This window comes from Oncorhynchus gorbuscha, linkage group LG15 (assembly GCF_021184085.1).
Source record: "Oncorhynchus gorbuscha isolate QuinsamMale2020 ecotype Even-year linkage group LG15, OgorEven_v1.0, whole genome shotgun sequence".
Classification (NCBI taxonomy): domain Eukaryota; kingdom Metazoa; phylum Chordata; class Actinopteri; order Salmoniformes; family Salmonidae; genus Oncorhynchus; species Oncorhynchus gorbuscha.
Genome location: NC_060187.1, coordinates 34,283,993 through 34,303,628, shown reverse-complemented (window position 1 = coordinate 34,303,628; position 19,636 = coordinate 34,283,993). Strand labels below are relative to the sequence as shown.

Here is a 19,636-nt window from a genome sequence, read left to right as displayed (position 1 = left end):
TCATTATGACCAGGAAAATGACTTCCCGAAGCGGATCCTGTGTTCTGCCTTCCACCCAGGACAATGGATTGGATCCCAGCCGACGACCTAAAACAACGACGTCATAAAAGAGGCAAACGAAGCTCACTAGCATACCACTCGCCAATGTCCAGTCTCTTGACAACAAGGTTGATGAAATCCGAGCATGGGTAGCATTCCAGAGAGACATCAGAGACTGTAACGTTCTTTGCTTCACGGAAACATGTCTCACTCGAGAGACTCTAACGGAGTCGGTGCAGCCAGCTGCTTTCTTCACGCATCACGCCGACAGAAACGACCATCTTTCTGGTAAGAAGAGGGGCGGGGGGTATGATTAACGAGACATGGTGTGATCATAACGACATACAGAAACTCAAGTCCACCTGACTTAGAATTCCTCACAATCAAATGTCGACCGCATTATCTACCAAGGGAATTCTCTTCGATTATAATCACAGCCGTATATATTCCCCCCCAAGCAGACACATCGATGGCCCTGAACAAACTTTATTTGACTCTATGCAAACTGGAAACCACATATCCTGAGGCTGCATACATTGTAGCTGGGGATTTTAACAAGGCTAATCTGAAAACAAGACTCCCTAAATTGTATCAGCATATCGATTGCGCAACCAGGGCTGGTAAAACCCTGGATCATTGCTATTCTCACTTCCGCGACGCATATAAGGCCCTCCCCCGCCCTCCTTTCGGAAAAGCTGACCACGACTCCATTTTGTTGCTTCCAGCCTACAGACAGAAACTAAAACGAGAAGCTCCCGTGCTCAGGTTTGTTCAACGCTGGTCCGACCAATCTGATTCCACGCTTCAAGACTGCTTCGATCACGTGGATTGGGATATGTTCCGCATTGCGTCAAACAACATTGATGAATACACTGATTCGGTGAGCGAGTTCATTAGAAAGTGCATTGACGATGCCATACCCATAGCAACGATTAAAACATTCCCAAACCAGAAACCGTGGATTTAGGGCAGCATTCGCGTGAAACTGAAAGCGCGAACCACTGCTTTTAACCAGGGCAAGGTGACCGGAAACATGACCGAATACAAACAGTGTAGCTATTCCCTCTGCAAGGCAATCAAACAAGCTAACCGTCAGTATAGAGACAAAGTAGAGTCACAACTCAACGGCTCAGAGATGAGGTATGTGGCAGGGTCTACAGTCAATCACAGATTACAAAAAGAAAACCAGCCCTGTCTCGGACCAGGATGTCTTGCTCCCAGACAGACTAAATAACTTTTTTGCCCACTTTGAGGACAATACAGTGCCACTGACACGGCCCGCAACCAAAACCTGCAGACTCTAATTCACTGCAGCCGACGTGAGTAAAACATTTAAACGTGTTAACCCTCGCAAGGCTGCAGTCCCAGACGGCATCCCCAGCCGTGTCCTCAGAGCATGCGCAGACCAGCTGGCTGGTGTGTTTACGGACATATTCAACCAATCCCAGTCTGCTGTTCCCACATGCTTCATTGTCCCTGTTCCCAAGAAAGCTAAGGAAACTGAGTTATACGACTACCACCCCGTAGCACTCACTTCCGTCATCATGAAGTGCTTTGAGAGACTAGTCAAGGACCATATCACCTCCACACTGCCTGATACCCTAGACCCACTCCAACTTGCTTACCGCCCAAATAGGTCCACAGACGACGCAATCGCAGACGCAATCGCAGATGCTCGTTGGCCCGCGCAAACCGTGTGGGTGCAATAATTGAATAATATAGATTTGTAAATGTATTTTGCAACGCTCGCGCACGTGACGTGAGCGGTGTAGTCAGCCTGTTAGGACTATATACAGGATCACGGTGGCAAGGCATACGTTTTTACTAACCGGTTAAAGAGCAAACAATTCAATTATCACAGCACATGCTGTAGGTTATAATATAGCCTTTTTTTCCTGGCTTGTCTTCCCCAGTGATCTTACCCATGCACCGCTACTGTGCACACATACACAATCCAGTCTTAAAAGCCTTCTTTAACCTGTCTCCTCCCCTTCATCTACACCGATTATGTCACGGCCCTCGAAAGAACTGGACCAAAGTGCAGCGTGGTGAGCAAACAATTTTCCTTTTATTTAAAATGACGCCAACAAAACAATAAACAATCCAAAACGACCGTGACCCTTAAGGGCCACAAACAAAATTAACTTCCCCACACAGAAAGGATGGAAAAGGGCTCCCCAAGTATGGTTCCCAATCAGAGACCACGATAGACAGCTGTCCCTGATTGAGAACCATACCCGGCCAACACATAGAAACACAAAATCATAGAAAACAACACAGAATTCCCACCACAAATCACACCCTGACCAAACCAAATAGCAACATAAAAAGGCTCTAAGGTCAGGGTGTGACAGATTGAAGTGGATTTAACAAGTGACATCCATAAGGGATCATGTTTTCGTAATGTTTTGTGTACTCAGTTTATGTATATATTACGGTGACCGCGGCAATTTGCCTGACCAATTACCGTCATCCAAACTCCCATGACCATCACGGGCATAATTGAGTCGTTTAAACCATTTGTATCGATTGCGAGTGTCTGGGGCTATACAGTCACAGCTTGTACGTGTGGTGACACTGTGTGTATTCTTTCACATTTCCCCTTCATGATCAATGCCTGTACCCCTCTGTGTTTGAATTGGACAAATCCATACTATTGTGTGTTCCTATTGGGGGAAAAATAAGGTTATGATTGGCAGGGCATAAAGAGCGCTCTCTAGAGACGTTCAGTTCCGAAGTGAACCTGGGGCTTTTCACCGGGACCCGATATGCATAAAAATAATAATATAAAGACCTGTTCCAAATGGACCCGATGACAACTAGACCCGATTTAGTATAGATCTGGTCGGATCCAGACTCGATCCGAGTGAGGGAAGCAGCAGGAATGGCAATTTTTAAGATGCTTTATCAGCTCCAGTTAATAAAGTGTGAGGTAGAGAGGGTGCCGCTCTAGCAGGGGCCGTGCGTGCTGTGTGTAGGCTACTGTGAGTGAGCGAGTCACATGGGGGGAGAGACGAGAAACCGCAACCAATCAAGCCGACTCACGCTATAATATAATAACAGCTGCCATAGCTAGGTTATTTATCATCTAGGTTATTTATCATCCAATATATATACGTAGTGCCTGTCTTGACTGCATCAGACCCAGGTAACCTAGTGGTTAGAGCATTGGGCCAGTAACCGAAAGGTTGCTAGATTGAACCCCGGAGCAGACAAGGTTCAATCAAATCTGTTGTTCTGCCCCTGAACAAGACAGTTAACCCACTGTTCCTAGGTTGTCATTGTAAATAATAATTTGTTCTTAACTGACTTGCCTAGTTAAATAAAGGTTGAAAAAAAATTGAGATGCTAGCTAGCTAGTCTAATTGAGGCTGCATGTGCTTTCTTGTCCTACACAGTTGCAAACAACAACAACTCCATTCAGATTATTAAGTAACGGCCTACCTGTTAGCTCTTGGTCGTTGTAGCTATCCTTTGGACTTTTAATTCTGTCATTTTAATTCCATCTTCAATTGATTAGATATATCCTAACTTTTGCCATACATGGAGATTGTAGTCTATACAAGCTACACGCGCCACTCTCGTGAAAAGCAAGAGCAGCAGCATAAATTATACAATTTCTCTCTCTCTCTCTCTCTGTCTCTGTCTCTGTCTCTGTCTCTGTCTCTGTCTCTGTCTCTGTCTCTCTCTCTCTCTCTGTCTCTCTCTCTCTCTGTCTCTCTCTCTCTCTGTCTCTCTCTCTCTCGGTCTCTCTATACACACTGCAGCGGTCTCGTTTCGATCAGATAAATTACACATACCCAAGACATTATTTAGAATTCTGGATCCAGACCCGCTCAGGTCTTGGGTATTTCGGATACAGGTGGATCCGTGAAGACCTCTAGCACTCTCGCCTACAGTCTGTCTAAAGAAACCCCATCTCTGCCCTGAATCCATGGGCAGTCTCCAAAAATAAACTGTTGATACATCTATTGGGAAAATATGCTTTCAGATATAGTTGCACCTGTGATGTGTTGTTAAAGGGCAATTCTGCCACTTTTCAACCTCGTATTCATCATCTCCAACACCATACCAGTGTCTACATACAGTACATGACCAAAAGTATGTGGACACCATGAAATACAGCCCCAGACCATTAGTCCAACCTCCACCAAACTTTATAGTTGGAACTATGCATTGGGGCAGGTAGCGTTCTCCTGGCATCCGCCAAACCCAGATTTGTCCGTTGGACTGCCAGATGTTGAAGACTGATTCATCACTCCAGAGAACACGTTTCCACTGTTCCAGAATCCAAAGCTTTTTACCACTCCAGCCGACGCTTGGCATTGCGCTGGTGATAGGCTTGTGTGCGGCTGCTCGGCCATGGAAACCCATTTAATGAAGCTCCTGACTAAGTGATTGTGCTGACGTTGCTGCTAGAGGCAGTTTGGAACTCGGTAGTGAGTGTTTCAACCGATGCGCTATGCACTTCAGCACTCTGCGGTCCAGTTCTGTGAGCTTGTGTGGACTACCACTACGCGGCTGAGCCGTTGTTTCTCCTATACGTTTCCACTTCACAATAACAGCACTTACAGTTAAGCGGGGCAGTTCTAGCAGGGCAGAAATTTGATTAACTGACTTGTTGTTGGAAAGGTGGCATCCTTTGACAGTGCCATGTTGAAAGTCACTGAGCTCTTCAGTAAGGCCATTCTACTGACAATTTCTGTCTATGCAGATTACATGTCTGTGTGCTCAATTTTCTACACCTGTCAGCAATGGTTGTGGCTGAAGTAGCTGAATCCATTCATTGGAAGGGGTGTCCACATACTTCTGTGTATATATAGTGAATGTGGAAACGACTCGTTTCTATGATCTGTGATTAACAAGATAAGCAGAAAGGTCGTAAAAAATACTTCTCTGTGACATCACAGGGTAGGATCAAAAGAACCTTCAACCAGTTTCTCGCCAGAGGGACGGTATTTTCTTGCTCTCCACATCACCGCAAATGTCATAGTGTTTGAAGATCGCTGTTTTTAAAATGTTTTAACTTTTGGTGATGCCATCGTGTAGAACTTTTTAACTTAAGATTTGAACTCCGTGAGTGAGGACAATGGCCAACTGTCGCTGAACATTATTATTATTGACATTATTCATATTGTATTCATATTAGCCGCAGTGTTTCTGTGGGTCAGGCTATTGAAATATGAACTCTACTATTGACTAATCTGTCATGTTGTACAGCAACGTGCATTAATTGTCCATTCTATAAATACTTGGGCCAAACATACATGGCCAGAGATCATCTATGCTCTCTCTATTGCCATCTCTCTTTTTCCTATTTTAAGCTCCATAGTGGCTAAAGTTGTGGTTATATTTGTATTAAGAGATGATCATCTGGACCATTAGATCTGCCACAGTAGCTTGCCATTTTGGCCAACCATAACAAGTACAGTGTGTCATAGAAGGGCGTAATGTCTGTGCAATATGTTTATCACACTATTACCGAACCTGTACAAGTTTTGAACCTTTCCTGATAAATGTCTTTACTTTGAACATCCAGACTTGCAACCTTTTGAAAGCACTCTAATCTGAGGAGACATACTGTACATAATAAAAACAGACCATATTTAGATCTCTAGCACTAAACAAATCTTCAGATCTTGTGTAAAAGAATGCCAGATATAGCTATACTTGAAACATTCCTCCATCCTGACAGGTATGTCCAAGGATAATCACTGTATGATCACCTTGTTGTGATTAAAAGTGACGGTACTTTCATGGTGTAACATGTCACCCAGAGAAGCTTGGCTAAGAACGCCTACAAATAAATTGGGTCATGCTTGCGATTCTAAAAATAGATCCACGGGCACACAAGACTTTTCATGTGTGAATTTTTCCTACACAGCATTCAGTGTAGCCTAGCTTTGGGACACAACATCAGAAGTCTGTGTATTGGTTGGACTCCCTGAGTTGTGCATCATTCTGGTGGCTGGCGGTGGAGAATAACCCTACAACAATATAGCCGGCTTCAGCCCAAAAACTTTTCCTGTCAACAAACGCATATGTAGAATCTCTAGGAACTCAACATACCAGATCTAAAGTAAAAGGTGACATTCACTATCAAATAAACATATCGAATAAACATTTCAAATAAACAATGTGACCCTCATGTGAGGTGTGTGTGTGTGTGGTCTAATGGCAGCCCGCTGTCTAAACTCAACACGAATACGGTGCTGTACAGACAAAAGTTTGATTCAGATGTTTATTTGATAGCGAGGGACACGTTTCTTTTTACATCTGGTTAGTAGAATTCCTAGAGATTCTGCATATGCCTTCGACAAACTGATGCGGTCACTAAGATCACACTCAACGAGCTGTATAGGGCCATAAGCAAAAAAGAAAATGCTCATCCAGAAGCTGCGCTCTGATTTGTAATGCAGGAAAACTGAAATCTGTTTTACATCATTTCTACCAGCATGTCATCTTTGCAACTAGAGGGGGGGAAAACTCTAGATCACCTTTACTCCACACACAGAGACCCATACAAAGCTCTCCCTCTCCCTTCATTTGGCAAATCTGACCATAACTCTATCCTCATGATTCCTGCTTACACGCAAAAACTAAATCCGTAAGTACCAGTGATGCGCTCAATACGGAAGTGATCCAAGCTGCAAGCTGCAGGACTGTTTCGCTAGCACAAACTGGAATATGTTTCGTGATTCATCTGATGGCATTGAGGAGTTTACCACATCAGTCACCGGCTCCTAAACAGCTTTGACCCCCCCAAGCCATATTTATTTTTTGTTATTCTTTATGCTGACTCTCTTGCACTGGCTATATATGCACACTCACTTGACTCTACCCACACACTCACTTGACTCTACCCACACACTCACACATACTACACTGCCACTCCAACACACACACACACACTACATAAGCTATCATACAAAACACACACACATGCATATTTACGCCACACACTCACACATAGACACACTTTCACACTCTTCCCAGATGCTGCTGCTACTCTGTTTATAATCCTGATTGCCTAGACACTTTAAACCCTACCTACATGTACGTACTGTATTATCTCAATTACCTCACTTACTTAATACCCCTGCAAATTGACACAGTACTTGTACTTGTATTTAGCCTCGTCATAGTTACTGTCTCTTTTTTTATTTAGCAAATATTTTTCATACTTTTTAACTCTGTGTTGTTGGTTAGGGGCTCATAAATAAGCAGTTCACTGTAAAGTCTACACTTGTTGTATTTGGTGCACGTGACCAATAATATTTGATTTGACAATAACAACATAGGATATTAAAACAGATAAATAGGAATGACCAGTGTCATAAAAATCATCTTGAGATTGGTTGTCCTGCCATACAACTGCTTTTTCTGTCAAATGTATCCTAGCTCATTTTTTGATGTTGCATTGTGGAATTAATATACATTGTATTGCATTACTTACTAGTTGGTAGAGGGATGTTTTATAGAGTAGGAATAAATTATGTTGTGATATTGTTCTGTAGTATTGTTGTTGGCTCATGATGTTGCTGTGTCATAATGCAATAAAGTAAGGTGTTTCTCTGGTTTAGTGAAACTGTGATGCCATTATGCCACAAAATGAACTTGTAATCTTAAAGTTGCTACAATACCGACCTCTGAGAATACCTATCCCCAGGTATTGGTAGCTGAATAAGTGTGCCATCATTGGAAAGCACAGCTGGCACACTGCTGGGAAATGCAATGGATTTACTTCAACACTGAACACAGATGTTAACGTGTTCTGGCTCATTGCGTTCTCGTCACCCTCCCTCGCCTAACTGCAGAGGAGGGGTAGTGTGACTGTGGTGTGGCTTTTTCTATGGGTCTCTGTAAAGATACAGTAGGCTCGGCATGGCTCCTTTCGTGCTAAACCCCCAGAACGCTTGGCTGACTGATTGGGCAACTGGCTAGTGCTGTTCTGGAGGCTTCCGTTGTCTCTTGTCCCAGGGGTTTTTACTACGCCTGCAGCAGCTTCACATGGTGAATGACAAACAGATGCCAGGTACAGGCTAGAGATGCATTGCTTCACAGGACATGCTAATCAAAATGGCCATTTCCATTCTGTTTTGCCCCCGCCTAAGCTAACAGCAAATGACATAAACATGAAAATACAGCTAGGCCCACACCCTTGTTCCCACAGAAATATCCTGCTGTTACATGTTCTGTAGCTGGTCTTGGAGTGTATTTTCTACAACATCTATCATGGGTGTCAATCTAAAGAACCTATATTTCCATGCAAAATTCTGAGATATTCTGTCTGATGATCTACTAAGACTGAGGAAGCCCTAATGGGATTAATGGGTGGCTTTGAGCTCTGTGGGAGTGAAAGGCAGACAGGCACCCTGTGGTTGGTCCTGGCCCTGGACCTGCTCTCATCTCCTCTGCCCTGCTCTCCTCTGCTGACTACAGAGAACACCCTCCACAGGCACTGACCTCACTGGCTTTACCCTGACCAGTTTGCTGATGAGTGGGAAGGGATCAGTGATTTATATATACACTAGATGACTGATAGGGGTGCTGGGTTGAAGCCACTGTGCCTCAAACTAGGCACTCCCTCATGGTCGTAAAAATATTTTGGAAGCTATAGAAATTGATTTATTAATGTCCACATTTATTATATTACAGACACCTTAATGCATACTTCTAAATTATATTATATGAGATAAACATACAAATACATTTATTTAAAATATTTACATTTTTCCTTAAAGTAACATTTTTGGAGAGAACTAATGCTACTGATCCCACTACACCACAACAAAAAATACTTGTCCTTTTGTCCTTGATAAATGTAATTGAAATACTGTAGAATTCCATTCATTCCTATGGAGGACTGCTCCTACTGGGGAGTGCCAATATGGCCGTCCAGTGGCTACAAAGCCTCTCAATGGCCAATACATAGCATCAGAAATCCACTGTTTATATACATCATTGGAGGGGATGGGTTGAGGGCACTTGTAGGAAGGTGAGTTGGGGTGAGGGCAATTGTTTTTTTTGGGATTCTGCATGGGGTGGTTGATTGGTTGGCAGTTGATTGGACCAGACCCTCTCTCTGTAAAATGGCTGCTGTTATCGACTGATGATTTACCCATCCTGCTGATGCCTTTCCACCTGCTGACTTGATCGACTCCCAGGAAAATTGTGAAGACAGACAGACAGACAGACAGACAGACAGACAGACAGACAGACAGACAGACAGACAGACAGACAGACAGACAGACAGACAGACAGACAGACAGACAGACAGACAGACAGACAGACAGACAGACAGACAGACAGACAGACAGACAGACAGACAGACAGACAGACAGACAGACAGACAGACAGACAGACAGACAGACAGACAGACAGACAGACAGACAGACAGACAGACAGACAGACAGACAGACAGACAGAGTCAATGCTTTTGGAAAATCGAAAAATAGTTGGGGTGAGGGCAATTGTTTTTTGGGGGATTCTGCATGGGGTGGTTGATTGGTTGGCAGTTGATTGGACCAGACCCTCTCGCTGTAAAATCGCTGCTGTTATCGACTGATCACATTTGAAAAATATATATAAATTGTGGGGAAATGACACCAATAGACCAAAATGTGCTTTTTTTGTGGCTATGTGAGCTGTGTTGTTGCATTTGAACCCAAGCCAGGTGTGGCTGTTGGCATGCACCGGTGTTTGTATACCTGCTGATGCGTTATCATGGATCTGATCAATATTTCCTGGGCCATCAATATTTAATACACTCCTCTGCAGAAATCACCCACCATTACCTATTGATCAGTCACAGCCCAGACTGTGTGAAAACAACACACATCCAAGGGCAGCAGTTTGCACAGAGAATGGTGCTAACTGAAAGTCCACAGAGAATGGTTTGTATATACTGTACCATACCTCTTATCCCAAACAAAAGTGTTGGTTATCTCCCACTTTTCCTCCAAGAGTGTCAAGAGTGTGGCCTCTCTTCAGACCCAGAGCCTGTTAGAAGTGGAGATGTGCTGGATCACCCTATGTCTGAGTCAGAGTTAGTAGTGAAATGTGTAGAGAAGGTGTCATCCAGTAAGAACTGTCAAACATTGGTCTCATTCTGTCTGGACCATTGGTAAATGGCTGATATATATTTCCAGTAATGAGACATTGAAGCTTTAGCTCATATCAATGGTTTTCAATGGACTGAGAAAAAAATAAGTGCATTATGGAAAAAGTGAAGGGGGTGCATTACATTGGTAGTAGCAGACATGTGTATTACATTTCTTGCACTTTGTCTCCTACAGAGACAGTGATGGACACGCGGACGGCCACAGCGGAGCTGGGTTGGATAGCTTATCCTGCCTCTGGGGTAAGACCACTCCTCACCTAGACCTCATGTAAACACTCACCAACCATCCTCTCCTTCCCTCTCATTGACATCTACACTTATCCACAATCTCAAAAAGCTTCCCTGAAAGTTGAGTGGTAGAGTGTATTGTTGATGCCACAGTGAGATGAATGTGTTCAGATACCAATAGTCTGCTCTCAGAGCCTAACAACACACTCACCAGCTAACGAGCTCACTTCATTCTGCTGCCCCATGACTGACTGTCTCACAGACAGCCATCTCTGGGAGATGTAGTGATTTGTGACCATGTTCTTCTTCCTCTTATAAACATATTTGTCATTCATAGGCGCTGGCTGGCATATTGGTTCTGAGCTGTAGTTTTCTGAGCCACGTTAAGTGGAAAGACAGAATGTGCATCCCCTGTGTCTCATGCAATCAGGAGAAATAATGTATTTCACCGTCAGTGTGTGTACCCCAAGGGAATACTTTAGTTTGAGCACACTTAGATTCCAATTTCAAGCCTGCCAACAGCTTAATTAAAACACTTATATCTCGTTCTGAACAATTAAGTTCTACTTATGTGCTACAATAAGTGAAACATTAAACACCAGAATTGGCCAAATCCAGATGAGGAAAATAAATGCCAGAGGTCCTTGTTTACATGAACAGTTGTGAGAGCTTTAATGTGTCATTATTTACACACAAGATTAGATTCTGTTGAATGGATGTGCACGCCATTAAGATTCATTCAAATTCACAAGACAATGCCATATTCATATTGACAGATTGACATTTATAGTGATTTAAAAAGGTTCAAACATAAAGTCTCGTACTTCGATGATGTTACGTTTGTCGTTTGAATGAGGAGATCGAGGTGCAGCGTGGTAGGCGAACATATTACTTTTATTAAAATGAACACCGAAAAAACAACAAAATACAAAACGACTTAAAGTTCTGCAGGCTAAAACAGCAACTATACAAAATCAAGATCCCACTAACCAAGGTGGGAAAAAGGCTGCCTAAGTATAATCCCCAATTGGAGACAACGATAGACAGCTGCCTCTGATTGGGAACCATACCAGGCCAACATAGAAAATACAACAGATTGCCCACACTAGTCACACCCTGACCTAACCAAATAGAGAATAAAAAGGCTAAAAATGTCAGGGCGTGACAGATGATTACAGAAACCAATTTCGTTTTTATTTTATTTTAGATAAAAAGTATTTTCAACCAGTGTCTTTTACAAAATGGAAAATGTATAATTTTCGGCCAAATGAGACACATTTGGGCCCTTAAGGTTTGTTGTTTATGGTAATGAGATTAATTTAAATGAATGTAGATTATATGCAGCAATGTTTTAATCTATTGCAATTGTGCATGGTTTCAGGCCGCCCTCTGTCAATGAGTCATTTGTAAATAATGGGTAATTCTCTGAAAGCTGCCACAGGTCTTAGTCATGACCACAATTATTTCATTAGGATATTATGTTCATTTGACAGGCAGAAATTGGCATTAGAAATATGACTGGAAACTCTGCCAACTATACTGTCAACAGAAACAGAATATATAATAATGAGGTTCTAAGAGATGGTTGAATGTAGGGTTGAATGTAGAATATGTACATGCAGAATGTATATTTAACAGATAGGTACACACTGTTTGGCTCTGCATTAGCTTTGATCCTGCTGCAACCAGAACCTTGCATACAGACAAGCACTGTCTTTCTGTGCATAGATGACAGTGTTTAGAAATGGTCCCTCTCTGTTTTTAACAGGAAAAAAATGTTTTTCTATAGTCACTTACTCATATGGACACTGAGTCACTATCAATAACAGAGGGAGATGAGGAGATAGCAAGGGCTTTCAAAACCAAGAAAATGGAGGGTTAGTGATGTTTCCTCCTTTAGATAGATCGTGTATGGTGAAACATAGGCAGGTTCCCGGAGCTAGATGCTCTACTAAAGTAAACATTTAGTGGGTCAGAGAGAAACAATGAATAGAGCTGCATTTTGGTGGAGAAGTTCAGATTCTTCTAGCCATATATGTGAAGCTGAGACTCGCAAGGGTCATAGTTAATTTGCTAGTTTGAGAGAGAAATTTGTGCACCTACCCAAATGGTTATAATTTAATGCTCGCCCATGTTATAGTTGTTAAAACATAAACATGGTTGAGCTATGGAAGACATACCAAAGTATCTGATAATGTTTAATGCAAAACTTGTCCTTCTGTGCAAATAAAACTCCATGACCATTAATTAACCCTTTGCTGAGTATCTATTTGATTGCACACCGTAAATGACTCCTGGTTGTCTGATGATGCTATTACTGTAAGTTCCTACAGAGTTGGAGTCAGATTTCTCATTTCAAATTGAGAGAGCATATTCATTTCATGATGGCTTGTCATTGTAATTGAATTGTACACTTCTTGGCAATCACCGTGACATTATGAATCATTCAGTTCAAAGGAGAACACTCCCACATACATACCACTCTCACAAAGGGAAAAGTCTCCTGTTAATATCTACATGAGTAAAAGAGACACGTTAAGATAGTAGTATACAGTGCATTCGGAAAGTATTCAGACTCCTTGACTTTTTCCACATTTTCTTACGTTACAGCCTTATTCTAAAATGTTTTTTGTCAAATAAATCCCCATAAATCGACACATAATACCCCATAATGACGAAGCGATTACAGGTTTTAATTTTTTTTAGCAAATGTATTTAAAATAAAAAGACACTTTATTTCCATAAGTATTCAGATCCTTTGCTATGAGATTCGAAATTGAGCTCAGGTGTGTCCTGTTTCCATTGATCATCCTTGATCAACTTGATTGGAGACCACCTGTGGTAAATTCAATTGATTGGACATGAGTTGGAAAGGCACACACCTGTTTATATAAGGTCCAACAGTTGACAGTGCATGTCAGAGCATAAACCAATCCATAAGGTCAAGGGAATTGTCCGTAGAGCTCCAAGACAGGATTGTGTCGAGGCACAGATCAGGGGAAGGTTACCAAAAGATGTCAGCAGCTTTTGAAGGTTCCCAAGAACACAGTGGCCTCCATCATTCTTAAATGAAAGAAGTTTACAACCACCAAGACTCTTCCTAGAGCTGGCCACCTGGCCAAACTGACCAATCGGTGGAAAAGGGCCTTGGCCAGAGAGGTGACCAACAACTCAATCATCACTCTGACACAGCTCCAGAGTTCCTCTGTGGAGATGGGAGAACCTTCCAGAAGGACAACCAGACGGAAACCACTCCTCAGTAAAAGGCACATGACAGCCCAATCTCAGACCATGACAAATAAGATTCTCTGGTCTGATGAAACCAAGATTGAACTCTTTGACTTGAATGCCAAGTGTCACGTCTGGAAGAAACCTGGCGTTATCCCTACAGTGAGGCATTGTGGTGGCAGCATCATGCTGTGAGGATGTTTTTCAGGGACTGGGAGACAAGTCAGGATCGAGGGAAAGTTGAATGGAGCAAATTAGAGAGAAATCTCAGATGAGAACCTGTTCCAGACCACTCAGGACCTCAGATTGGGGCAAAGGTTCACCTTCCAACATGATAACGACCCTAAGCACACAGCCAAGACAACGCGGGAGTAGCTTCGGGACAAGTCTCTGAATGTCCTTGAGCGGCCCAGCCAGAGACCGTATTTGAACCCGGTTGAACATCTCTGGAGAGACCTGGAAATAGCTGTGCAGCGATGCTCCCCATCCAACCTGACAGAGCTTGAAAGGATCTGCAGAGAAGAATGGGAGAAACTCCCCAAATACAGGTGTGCCAAGCTTGTAGCATCATACCCAAGAAGACTATGCTGTAATCACTGCCACAAAAGATGCATAGCAAAAATTGAGAAAACCCTGTTTTTCATTATGGGGTATTGTGTGTAGATTGATGAGGGGAAAAAAACATTTAATCCATTTTAGAATAAGGCTGTAAAGTAACAAAATTTGGAAAAAGTCAAAGGGTCTGAATACTTTCCGAATGCACTGTATCTCAATACTACATATACAGTATGTAGCCTATAATTGTGCTCCATATTTATTTGATCTGAGCTTTTTTTTCTCTCTCTGGCATATAGATCACAAAATAGAGCAGAGAATGTAGTAATATGGAGTGATGGGCTATTATGGTATGATAGGTAGGATAAGATCTTAAATCATTATCTTTTTTTCCATAGGCCCCTAAGCTCACACTAACAGCAGTATATTGTTGTATGCGGAGGTCAGTGTGAGTGCAGGTGAGGAGGGGCAAATCTAATGGAAAACCACCTTAAAGTATTCTTGTGTGAGAGAGTAGGCGGAGATACTTTAGGAGCAAGAGGCATTGGGGGAAGAGGGGATAGGGGGAGGGAGTTCACAGTGGATATCACACAGATGCTACATGGGCACTCAGCTGCACTGAAAGTCCAGGTGTGGGGTTGTGCAGAGGGCAGGTGGTGGTCATGGGTTAAGGGAGGGCATCGCTGATCTTTATGTAGATGCTCATAGGTGTATCATGACTGAAATATATCAAACCGTTTGGGGTTTTCAGTGAAAGAAGACCATATAAGAAGCTGAATTAGGCCCAGTACATTCTCCTGGTCAGAGCAAGGCTCTGTACACTCTTTTCTCTGATCCTTAATGGCCTGTGCTCCACATTGATCAGGGGCCTGCTGCTATTCTCCTCCTCCCCTTCCAGAAACAATGAATATCTGACAGATAATCCCTGCCCATTCCTCCTCATGGAAATACTGGACTGCTCATGCACCTGTTTAATTTACTATGGAAATTACTCAATTGAGAAGCTGTGTAAGTATGCGTTCGTTCGCACACGCACTCGTACTCATCCACGCGTGCCAGTGTACCTGTCCACGTGCATACGGGCTTGTTGGGTGTGTACTGGATGTACAGAGATTTAGGTGAGTGTGAGAAAGGAGTGGGAACAGAGGAGACCGCCTGTGGAGCGCCTGTATCATCCCTTCATCATCTTTCCATCCTCTGATCCACCGGGAGGACTCCCTATGGAGTCAAGAGTGTATCCCTCGCTCACATTCCCACCACACTCTCCTCCTCTGCACCTAGGTCTTCTTATGAAGTCTGCTCTCTGCCTCCCCAAAAACATGCCCAACATGGATGTTGATCATTACATGGTTAACCTGTTGACGTGTAATAAAATCAGAAGTTAGATATGACTGAACTTCCAGCCTCTTGTAGCTATTGCTTACGTTACACAAACATTTAGAGCCTGGTTTTACTTTAGTCAAGAACCCATTGTAATTGTATCTAATATATTCTACCACTACATACATAATATACACTGAGTGTACAGCTTCTACCCTCAAGCCATAAGACTCCTGAACATCTAATCAAGTGGCTACCCAGACTATTTGCATTGTCCCCCTCCCCTCTTTTACACCGCTGCTACTCTCTGTTGTCATCATCTATTCATAGTCACTTTAATAACTATCTACATGTACATATGACCTAAATTACCTCGACTAAACGGTGCCCCCGCACATCGACTCTGTACCGGTACTCCCTGTATATAGTCTCACTATTATTATTTTACTGATGCTCTTTAATTACTTGTTACTTTTATTTTTTATTCTTATTCGTGTTTTATATTTATATATATACTACCATTCAAAAGTTTGGGGTCACTTAGAAATGTCCTTGTTCTCCATGAAAAAATACATAATGTGAGTTATGAATAGGAAATATAGTCAAGGTTATCAAGGTTATAAATAATGATCTTTAATTGAAATAATAATTCTGTCCTTCCAACTTTGCTCGTCATTGTGTCCTCCAATAATTGTGTCCTCCAATAATTGTGTCCTCCATTTGCAGCAATTACAGCCTTGCAGTCCTTTGTCATTCTAGTTGTCAATTTGTTGAGGTAATCTGAAGAGATTGGCACTCCTTACGTACCATACGGTGAAGCTGCTCCCACAACAGCTCAATAGGGTTGAGATCTGGTGACTGTGCTGGCCACTCCATTATAGACAGAACACCAGCTGACTGCTTCTTCCCTAAATAGTTCTTGCATAGTTTGGAGCTGTGCTTTGGGTCATTGTCCTGTTGTAGGAGGAAATTGGCTCCAATTAAACGCCGTCCACAGGGTATGACATGGTGTTGCAAAATGGAGCGATATAGCCGTCCTTCTTCAAGATCCCTTTTACCCTGTACAAATCTCCCACATTACCATCACCAAAGCACTCCTCCAGCCTCTTTTCATTTTTTCTACATCTCACAAATGTTCTTCTTTTGTAATCCGACCACCTCAAACTTAGATTTGTCTGTCCATAACACTTTTTTCAATTTTCCTCTGTCCAGTGTGTTCTTTTGCCCATCTTAATCTTTTTTTTTTTGGCCCTTCTTCGATATGTATGTGTGCTTTTTATTTGCAACTCTGTCTAAAAGCCCAGCATCCCGGAGTCGCCTCTTCACTGTTGACGTTGAGACTGGTGTTTTGCGGGTACTATTTAATGAAGCTGCCAGTTTAGCACTCTAATGTACTGGTCGTCTTGCTCAGTTGTGCACCAGGGCCTCCCACTCCTCTTTCTATTCTGGTTAGACCAGTTTGCTCTGTTCTGTGAAGGCAGTAGTACACAGCGTTGTACGAGATCTTCAGTTGTCAATTTCTCACATGGAATAGTCTTCCTTTCTCAGAACAAGACTAGATGGACGAGTTTCAGAAGAAAGTTCTTTGTTTCTGGCCATTTTGAGCCTGTAATCGAACCCACAAATGCTGTGTCTCCAGATACTCAACTAGTCTAAATGTAACGGTATAACTTTAGTCCGACCCCACGCCCATACCCGGGCTCAAACCAGGGACCCTCTGCACACATCAACAACTGACATCCACGAAGCATCGTCACTCCACAAAAGCCGCGGCCCTTGCAGAGCAAAGGGAACCACTATTTCAAGGTCTCAAAGGGAGTGAAGTCACCGATTGACACGCTATTAGCACGCACCACCGCTAACTAGCTAGCCATTTCACATCGGTTACATAAAGAAGGCCAGTTTTATTTCTTATTTAATTAGCACAACAGTTTTCAGCTGTGCTAACATGATTGCAAAAGGGTTTTCTAATGATCAATTAGCTTTTTTAAATTATAAACTTGGATTAGCTAACACAACGTGCCATTGAAACAGAAGTGATCTTTGATGATAATGGGCCTCTCTACGCCTATGTAGATATTCCATTAAAAATCTGCCGTTTCCAGCTACAATAGTCATTTACAACATTAACAATGTCTACACTGCATTTCTGATCAATTTGAAGTAATTTTAAATGGACGAAAAAAATTGCTTTTCTTTCAAAAACTAGGACATTTTTAAGTGACCCCAAACTTTTGAACAGTAGTGTATATATACTTTTTTTTGTTGGTTAGGAGCTCGTAAGTAAGCATTTCACTGTAAGATCTACCTACACCTGTTATATTCGGCACATGTGACTAATAAAAATTTGATTTGAAAACATTAAGAACACCTTTCTAATATTGAGTTTGTCATGCAGGTGAAAGAGGACCCAAAAGCGACTTGGCGAAAACAGAGTCTTTAATCCAGTAAAGTAAATACAATCAAAAAAAGCAACTTTCACTCGAAATGACGAGGACAAACTGGAGACTCGATCTTGAACAGCAGGTGAACAGCAGGTTGCCTCGGGAAGGCACTTGAACCAAACAGACTCAGACACCTGCTCACCACGCAGCATCTGAGGACAACACGACACGACAGGGCGATACACAAACACAGCACGGTGAATTCTAGACAAGGAACCGACAGGGCAGAAACGAATAACAAGGAGAGAAACAGGGACTCTAATCAGGGAAAAGGATCGGGAACAGGTGTGGGAAGACTAAATGATTGATTAGGGGAATAGGAACAGCTGGGAGCAGGAACGGAACGATAGAGAGAAGAGAGAGCGGGAGAGTGAGAGAGGGAGGGGAGAGAGAGGGATAGAAAGAGGGAAAGAACCTAATAAGACCAGCAGAGGGAAACGAATAGAAGGAGAAGAACAGGGACAAGGCATGATAATCAATGACAAAACATGACAGTACCCCCCACTCACCGAGCGCCTCCTGGCGCACTCGAGAGGAATCCTGGCGGCAACGGAGGAAATCATCAATGAGTGAACGGTCCAGCACGTCCCGAGACGGAACCCAACTCCTCTCCTCAGGACCGTAACCCTCCCAATCCACTAAGTATTGGTGACCCCGTCCCGAGAACGCATGTCCATGATCTTATGTACCTTGTAAATAGGTGCGCTCTCGACAAGGACGGGAGGGGGGGGAGGGAAGACGAACGGGAGTGCGAAGAAAGGGCTTGACACAGGAGACATGGAAGACAGGATGGACGCGACGAAGATGTCGCGGAAGAAGCAGTCGCACAGCGACAGGATTGACGACCTGGGAGACACGGAACGGACCAATGAACCGCGGAGTCAACTTACGAGAAGCTGTCGTAAGAGGAAGGTTGCGAGTGGAAAGCCACACTCTCTGGCCGCAACAATACCTTGGACTCTTAATCCTGCGTTTATTGGCGGCTCTCACAGTCTGTGCCCTGTAACGGCAAAGTGCAGACCTCACCCTCCTCCAGGTGCGCTCACAACGTTGGACAAACGCTTGAGCGGAGGGAACGCTGGACTCGGCAAGCTGGGATGAGAACAGAGGAGGCTGGTAACCCAGACTACTCTGAAACGGAGATAACCCGGTAGCAGACGAAGGAAGCGAATTGTGAGCGTATTCTGCCCAGGGGAGCTGTTCTGCCCAAGACGCAGGGTTTCTGAAAGAAAGGCTGCGTAGTATGCGACCAATCGTCTGATTGGCCCTCTCTGCTTGACCGTTAGACTGGGGATGAAACCCGGAAGAGAGACTGACGGACGCACCAATCAAACGACAGAACTCCCTCCAAAACTGTGACGTGAATTGCGGGCCTCTGTCTGAAACGGCGTCTAACGGGAGGCCATGAATTCTGAATACATTCTCGATAATGATTTGTGCCGTCTCCTTAGCGGAAGGAAGTTTAGCGAGGGGAATGAAATGTGCCGCCTTAGAGAACCTATCGACAACCGTAAGAATCACAGTCTTCCCCGCAGACAAAGGCAGACCGGTAATGAAGTCTAGGGCGATGTGAGACCATGGTCGAGAAGGAATGGGGAGCGGTCTGAGACGACCGGCAGGAGGAGAGTTACCCGACTTAGTCTGCGCGCAGTCCGAACAAGCAGCCACGAAACGGCGCGTGTCACGCTCCTGAGTCGGC

General features: G+C 43.3%; 1 protein-coding gene across 1 annotated transcript in view; it reads left to right on the top strand.

The window, feature by feature from the left end:
* The first annotated feature begins 10,341 nt into the window (after positions 1-10,341).
* LOC123997472 (ephrin type-B receptor 1-B-like) overlaps positions 10,342-19,636 on the top strand; it is a 164,248-nt gene continuing 154,953 nt past the window's right edge. Inside the window, exon 1 of the mRNA XM_046301748.1 lies at positions 10,342-10,402. Coding sequence (XP_046157704.1) covers positions 10,346-10,402 — 57 coding nt within the window. The 5' untranslated portion in view covers positions 10,342-10,345. The remainder of the gene's footprint in view (positions 10,403-19,636) is intronic.